We start from the raw sequence: 7,424 nt of genomic DNA on the forward strand, positions 1-7,424 counted from the left end.
TTGGATATCATGCACGTACCGCAGCTAATCACAAGTGCATGCCCTCCAACATGATCCCGTCCTGCGGCAAGGCTACCAGCCGGCCAGCTGCTCCGTAGTTACTAATATCTCGCCAACTCTTAAACGAAAACAGTTGGCCTGCCATCCTTCAAGTCAACTTTTGGGTCGCCTTTTTTTACCCCAATATACCCAACCCCCGAATAACTCGAGAATGACTGTTGCTTCGATGGGGGAGGTGACTCCCCATCCAACCGACATCTCCTCCAGCCCCAGGCCTCACGATAGCACATCGCCCGAGAGCGATGGAAAAGCCCAGGTTGTTGAAGATTCACAGGCGTTCGGACGGTCATGGCGCGTCTGGTGCATCATCTCTGTCCTTTGTCTGCTGTCCTTCATGTCTGCCGTCGACGCCACCATCATAACCACGTCTCTACCCACAATAGCCCGAGAAATCGGCGGAGCTGAAAAGTACGTCTGGGTTGCAAACTCGTTTTTGTTTGCAACGACAGTCCCCCAGCCCCTTTTCGGCCAAATAGCGAACATCTTTGGCCGTCGCAACCCCATTATCGTCGCGATCGCACTCTTCGTCCTGGGAAGCGGTATTTCGGGAGGTGCTAAGAATGTCGGCATGCTCATTGCTGGTCGAACAATTCAGGGTCTCGGATCAGGAGGCCTCTACGTTTTGTCCGACATTGTCATCTGCGATATCGTTCCACCACGGCATAGAGGCCCGTACCTAAGTGCTGTTCTATCGACCGCTGCGATCGGAACAACTATTGGGCCTATAATTGGAGGTGCACTCGCCCAGGTGAACTGGCGATGGATCTTTTGGATTAACTTGCCAATCGGTGGTGTAGGCCTCCTCGCCATTCTGTTCTTCCTAAACGTTCGGTACAAGACCAGCCCGACATGGAGTCATGCATTGGCTCGTGTCGACTTTCTAGGAAATGCGATTTTCATTCCGTCCATGGTTTCTTTATTCTTCGGCCTTATTACTGGTGGAAGTGTCTACCCTTGGAGCTCCTGGCATGTTATAGTTCCCTTGGTTATTGGAGTTCTAGGATGGATCTTGTTCCACTTCCACCAGACGTCGCCAATTTGCAAGGAGCCTAGCATGCCACCAAGGCTGTTCCAGCATCGTACTTCAGCAGCTAGCTTTGTCATCATCTTTTTCGGAGCCATCATCCTCCAGGCGATTTCTTATTTCCTCCCAGTTTATTTCCAGGCTGTCAAAGGAACCTCACCCTTAACCTCTGGTGTGAATTTCCTTCCGTTTGCCCTCGCTATTATGCCCTTTGGCGGGCTGACGGGTGTATTCATGTCGAAAACGGGTATGTACATACCGCTACACTGGATTGGGTTCGCTTTGAGCGCCATCGGTATAGGCCTGTTTTCCACGTTGAACGAATCATCCAGTACAGGAGCTTGGGTAGGATATCAGATCCTTGCGTCCGGAGGTACAGGAATCGTTTTCACTGCTACACTACCATCTACCTTGGCACCATTACCAGAGAGCGACGTTGCCGTTGCTACTGGTACCTACTCCTTCGTGCGCTCATTCGGTCTGGTTTGGGGTGCAACGATGGCATCCATCGTTTTCAACGGCCAGGTGAATTCACATATAAACTTGATTACTGATGTAGCAGTCCAAGCTCTTTTGAAGGACGGTGCTGCGTACTCGTATGCCAGCGGTGGGCGTATTGGGTTGTTGCCCCCTGATTCGCATGACCAAGTCATAATGGTATATGTGAAGGCGTTGCAGGTAGTCTGGCGAGTTATCGTCGCAATTGCCTGCCTTGGATTTTGTTGTGCTTTTATAGAGAAACACGTTGAGCTACGTAAGGAACACGAGACTGAGTATGGGCTTGCTAAAGAAGATCAGCCTGGTACCCCAGGGGAGGTGGAAAAGGGGGTATACACTCCAGAAAAGAAATAGGACCATTAGCGAAGCCGCCATTTTATGTTTTCATAGCGAGTAATTTAGATAGAGCAACTTTGGAAGAGATATCAAGTTCACGAAATATCAACTTATTAAATTCAATACCCTAACCTAGTATCTTCTGCACAGTCTTCGCGGACACATCGTCAAACCTACGATATATCAGGTAAATACACGATAGCATCATATCATTTAATTATCTTTTCGCCTTTGAGATAACCTGTGAGGACACACGATGCCTGTCTTGGTGGCTACAGCAACTAGCTACTGCTTTACTCCTTGTTTATCAAATAATTGCGCATTGAAAATGATTCTACGCGAGTCCATTCAGACAAAAATATCAAGTAGTCAGTGGCGATATCTCACTAATCAGCTTTGCTAAGTCTAATCAACATCCTCATATCAGAACACAACGTTCCCTGCGCGCCAGCTTGGTTTCTGTTTGCTCCTTCCTCGTACACCTCATTGCATTGGACTACATGTTCAGTGCCATCATGACCTTGTAAGTGTAGCTCAGGTTGCTTATTCTCATGACGAGCAACTAACGCTATGGATTCAATAGACAGGCGGCGGATGCCACCTCCCTCCACCCCCACTTCAACATCTCGACAAGCCGGAACCATGTCGAATACTTCTTCACAATCTAGTACTCTCTCGGAAACAATTAAGCTCGAATCGAAACGTCTGTCCGGGCCCAACTGTTGGGCGTGTAACACCAGACAGCCGCAGATCTGCCATGTAGTTGCGCAGCATGATACACAAGTGAACTCTCTCTACCCTGTCCGTTGTCAAAGAATGCTAACAAGCTTCTTTGTAGATAGAAATATGGGAAAAAGCTGGGCTGTTTAACTTCGCGTACAAGTCGGTGGCCAATGCAATTCCCTTATGTCCCTCATGTCACGTCGAGTTTGATCTTGCCATCGACCCTGGGTACATCTTCTTCCCAGCAGACCTTCACTTTTTTATAAACTTCGAACTTGAGGATCGCGAGCGGCGCCGCCTAACGGCTGAAAGTGGTTTCCCTGTGAAGCGGCAAGTACCAACAGCAAAGGACTACAAAGATCATCAAATACGAAATGGAAGCATATCTCCAGAGGACGTTGGGGGTTTATATAGACGTGTGTTTCTAAAAAATTTCCTCCATGATGGCATGTTCCCCTCGATTATCCCCACATTAACCACACCAAAATGTTGGCACGGCGACCCAATGGCTTCACTTCGGCGGGCGATCGCTGCCCTGGGGAGTCCCAGGATCTATGTTATAAACCCAGAAACCCGTTCCTCTTTAGAACAGCTACGGGACTTATACTTTTCCGACACAGCCGAGAGACAAATTCAAGAAAATCTTCAACACGGCCAACAACCAACACAGGCGACAAAACGTTCCCAGAATGAAGTCACTGAAGAAAGTGTAAAGAAAAGGAAAGGAAAGACCGTTGAGGATAGTCAGGACGTGGATGGGCCTGGTTTGGGTTTTAATCTTGAAGCAGGCGACACCTTTATTCTTGGTCCAACTATGACTGCCAATGAAGTTATACAAAAGTATGCACCAGTTCTTGAAATTGTATAAATACCTTGATAAGAGTTGCTGTCGCGGTATTTTATTCTATTATTTTAGTGAAAACGTTGTCTGCACGTAGGCTAGTCTCGATTCTGAACTCTGGTTTCAATTTCACCCTATTGATGCTGTGCTTCTGTCATGGTGAAGTTTAGGACAATTTCCCATTCTAAATTTCAGATTTACTATATAACAACGACGAAGTATAGGACCGCTTTAAGGAAATAGTCTATTACTAGTTAATAGAAGAGATCTCCGAATCTAAGTTATTTAAGATAGCCGATTCTATAGAGTAGACGTTTATTAAGGATCGTAAGTTACTAGAGGGCGCCTCGAGAGCCTAACTAAGAGCTTATTTTAACGCCTAGGCAAAGGATACTATTAAAAAAGAGCAACTACGCGTAGAAAACTATTATACTTATAGTATTTTTTATAAAGACTTAGGCAGCAGCGACATCAAGAAGAGGTTGACTTACATAATCCATCTAGAGGCCACTCAGGCAAGGTAACACTACATTGCAGTATTAAATTTCCCAAACCTGTAGCGACACGCCGCGAGACACAGTAATAGGGGAATTTGGTGAGGTCCTGGAGTACGGAGCAACGAACGAAGCGTATGTTGATCGTGACGTAGAATAGAAAGCTTGGCACTAAATAAGAATTTATTTCTTTCTCTCTTCCTTTGCACCAAGATTTATTACTCTTGCTTAACGCACCATGACTAGACACGAGGATCCTGTGTGATAGATTTGACAGCGAGGTGTTGATTCGATCTAGGCCATGGCTAAAACCAAACTTGGCCCAGCGCTGGTTTTTGAAAGGAAGAACAAGAACTTATTGAAGATCCCTAAAAGTACCGTATATAGACAATTCAATCTCTACTCAGCGCATCACTGAGACCCATTTCTTAACAAGAGCTAATCGTTCATTTCTGCTCAGATGCGCGAATTGAGAAACGGCCAATCCCTCATCCCCCAGCCGCATCTCCTTATGCTGGAGCTAACGTACCAAAGGTCGTTTATGTCTCGACCAAGTCACCCTTTATAAGCATTGCAAAACGCGTCCAAAAGTTGTTGAGAGAAGCTGAAAAGCGCGCTACACAGAGTGTTTGCTTGGGGGATAAGGGGAAAACCGGCAAAGACAAGCTTGCGCAGCTTAAAGGTGCTTCTGAGGCATTGCGGAAAGAGCCCGTCTTTATTAAAGCCACGGGGCGTGCTATTGACAAAGCTATGAAAGTAGGAAAATGGTTTGATGAAAAGGATGGGTTTACTATCAAGGTCAAGACCGGGGCAGTCTTGGTGGTAGATGATATTGTTCAAGACGAAGATGTCAAAGATGGGCTAGCAGATAGCACGGAGCGGTCTACAGATGAAGCTCAGAAAAATGAGGGTCAAGAACAGCTTGTCTCTAAGCCTGGTGAAAATATGGATGCTACAGGCAAGAAGGGAAACAAGATCCAGATATCGGACGGCAGGCCTAATTCACCCCTGCCAGACTCGAGAACTCGCTGGGTGAACATGGTAGAAATAGAAGTCACTATGCAATGACGGCCTGCCTGAGCGGTTGGATGGGTAACATTGCAACGAATATACACCGCCTCACGTTCATGGTCGAACTACGATACCAGCATCTTTTGGCCAAGTTCACTTAACCAGTTAATGGATTGTATGGGTTGAGCTGTGGTTTGACGGAGAATTACACTTGCTGTGTGCAAAATGTGTTTATCATTCTAAGCCTGGAATTGCGGTGAGGACTGGAGCATTGCCCAGCGAGGCTTAGTTAACAGGGTATTTTAAGCTCGCCTAAGGTGGCTTGCCATCTCACCTTACTCTATGGAATAATGTACTTGTAACTTTTACCTGTCATCTTCTTGGCATGGGCAGTGCCGATGATGTCACAATTTTCGACTCTTTTAACATCGAACCAGCATGCGAGTGTCTGTTGGAACAAGTCGAATACCGCTGCGGCTACTATCACTGTATATAACATGCGATGATCATAGCTTAACCGAGCCTCTGTTCTTTTCAATATCGGTACGGACAGATATCCGGTCAGTGCTGATAGTGGCGATTATCGCGATATTCAGCTCATCAACTCAACGATCCTTTGATGTTTGGAACATTTTCAAAAGCCTTTTCTCGATTTATGATAAAGATCGATGTATTTGGGTAAACTGTTACTATGTCGAACGTCCCTACTCCGCCTCCTTCGTACAGAGATGCTGCACAAACACCCGCTCCTCCTCCGCTGAGCCGACCGGAACTGTCGCCTCTAACCCTCGATGGCAATCTGATATATCCAGTCGTTCCTCCAACAACGGCTCTCTATGAGCTCACTCACGAGCTAGATGCTGGCTTTAAGAAAATTGGAATTTCACGACTTTGTCCGAACAGAAACACAGCACAGTACGGCAACATAAGAGATAAGCATTTATACGATTTCTTGCAACCTGTTTTTTCCTCTTCAGTGGAAATAATAGGGAAAAGGCGAAGCTGTCTCTCTCCAGTTTTATGTCTGCGAATGTCTCGTGGCATTTTCAGGAGAGGATGGGAACTCTTTCGGCTCCGTTTGAATGGACAGGTGGATGACCTGATATTTCGCATAAGACCCAGACATAGCCCGGAGAGGCAGGAAATATTGCAGTGGGAAGATGCAAACCAGTCTCTTGTTGCCGTAGAGACAGTGTGTATACCCGGCGGCAGTAATGTGAGGCCTGTGTTACATATTGTTCGTGATATGGACAATCCGTTAATCGATGCTCTTGTTACTGCATGGTGTGCAAAGATATGGATAGGTCACCAGCAATCAGCTGCGGGAAAAGAGCGAGGAATAGAGGTAATTACGGGTACGCCTTGTGCTTAGGGGCTTAATCCGTAGGATATATGATATACTCTTATACTTCTGGCTCAACAACATATGGGATACGTATGGAGGAGTTGGTTGAGTTTAATATTTTGTTGAAGATTTTTGGGATATAAGGAATATTAGCACCGTCTCGAGAAATAGCACCGATGCTTACGTTGAGTCAAATTATCAAGTCCAATGGTAAAACTCAGGCATAATGGAAGCTATATTTCATATTCAGCTCCGCTCTACCGCCGGTTTTTGTAGGCTGGAGAAAGATAAACACCTTAGTGGCCTAAAGTCGCCAAATACCACTCTATCGATGCCCGTACAATAAGCCCAACGCCTCTTAGCAATGCAAGCACTAGATCAACAGACGAGGTGTCCCACTCATTTGCCCATTCCCATCTCCTTCAACACTTTCAACACCAGCTTCTTTTGTTCTAAAACGTCCAGCCTCTTATCATCCGTCTCTTTTAGACACCGTCCAATAGCAACCACAATCATAACCCCAGCATCACCGTCTGCAGAACTATCAACCCAGACCTTCCCGTTCCGCCCAACAGCAACTTCAAACCCACCATAGCTCTCAAACTTCCTCCCTAGCTCTTCTAAAACAATAACACCACCAGGGCCGGCGCCATCTTTCCTTTCTGCACCGGTCATCATGAGCCTGGAGGCGAAGAGGGTGGAAACGTCAAAAACCATCCCACCGGTCAAGGGTCCGAGTCCGTCAGGCTCTGCCTTTCCAGTTGCAGTGTTGACACATGTAAGCTCTATCTCTCCGCCTGCACCGACGCCCACAGATAGAATACGTGCATAAACTAGCTCGCCGGGTTTAAGCTGCGGCCTTGTTTTCTTCGTTGCTCCTTCAAAGGAGAGCTGACCGAGGAATGCATGGGGCGAATTTAGTGATATTATGCAGTGAAAGAAATCCTGGCTCGAGTGGTGTATTTGGGCAATTACCAGGTCATTCTGGCATGGTATGTAGCGAGCCCTAGGAAACGTGAGGATTGAAGTGGTTGCATTCCGCTTGGTTTCGGACGTCAGAAGCCCCGCCTGCGAGGCTGCGATTATTTGTGA

At 46.6% G+C, this 7,424-nt stretch overlaps 5 protein-coding genes across 5 annotated transcripts in view; 4 read left to right on the top strand and 1 right to left on the bottom strand.

Moving 5' to 3' along the window:
- Nucleotides 1-211: 211 nt before the first annotated feature.
- Nucleotides 212-1,936, top strand: MCYG_03375 (major facilitator superfamily MFS_1; the record flags this gene model as incomplete). The annotated part of the gene is made up of 1 exon (XM_002847823.1): nucleotides 212-1,936. One exon carries the CDS (start codon nucleotides 212-214, stop codon nucleotides 1,934-1,936), a length of 1,725 nt encoding a protein of 574 aa, XP_002847869.1.
- A 624-nt stretch (nucleotides 1,937-2,560) lies between these two features.
- On the top strand, nucleotides 2,561-3,509 carry MCYG_03376 (conserved hypothetical protein; the record flags this gene model as incomplete). The annotated part of the gene is made up of 2 exons (XM_002847824.1): nucleotides 2,561-2,701; nucleotides 2,757-3,509. 2 exons carry the CDS (start codon nucleotides 2,561-2,563, stop codon nucleotides 3,507-3,509), a joined length of 894 nt encoding a protein of 297 aa, XP_002847870.1.
- Nucleotides 3,510-4,277: 768 nt separating this feature from the next.
- MCYG_03377 (conserved hypothetical protein) lies at nucleotides 4,278-5,607 on the top strand (the record flags this gene model as incomplete). The annotated part of the gene is made up of 3 exons (XM_002847825.1): nucleotides 4,278-4,350; nucleotides 4,437-5,017; nucleotides 5,500-5,607. The coding sequence occupies 3 exons, from the start codon at nucleotides 4,278-4,280 to the stop codon at nucleotides 5,605-5,607; spliced, it is 762 nt and encodes a 253-aa protein (XP_002847871.1).
- A 71-nt stretch (nucleotides 5,608-5,678) lies between these two features.
- MCYG_03378 (conserved hypothetical protein) lies at nucleotides 5,679-6,359 on the top strand (the record flags this gene model as incomplete). Its single annotated transcript, XM_002847826.1, has 1 exon — nucleotides 5,679-6,359. One exon carries the CDS (start codon nucleotides 5,679-5,681, stop codon nucleotides 6,357-6,359), a length of 681 nt encoding a protein of 226 aa, XP_002847872.1.
- A 372-nt stretch (nucleotides 6,360-6,731) lies between these two features.
- Nucleotides 6,732-7,424, bottom strand: part of MCYG_03379 (exosome complex exonuclease RRP40) — a gene marked incomplete at both ends in the record, with an annotated part of 898 nt that continues 205 nt past the window's right edge. Inside the window, one exon of the mRNA XM_002847827.1 lies at nucleotides 6,732-7,316. Within this exon, the coding sequence (XP_002847873.1) occupies nucleotides 6,732-7,316 (585 nt within the window). The remainder of the gene's footprint in view (nucleotides 7,317-7,424) is intronic.

The sequence above is a fragment of the Microsporum canis genome, genomic scaffold (genome assembly GCF_000151145.1).
Source record: "Microsporum canis CBS 113480 supercont1.3 genomic scaffold, whole genome shotgun sequence".
NCBI classification, from domain to species: domain Eukaryota; kingdom Fungi; phylum Ascomycota; class Eurotiomycetes; order Onygenales; family Arthrodermataceae; genus Microsporum; species Microsporum canis.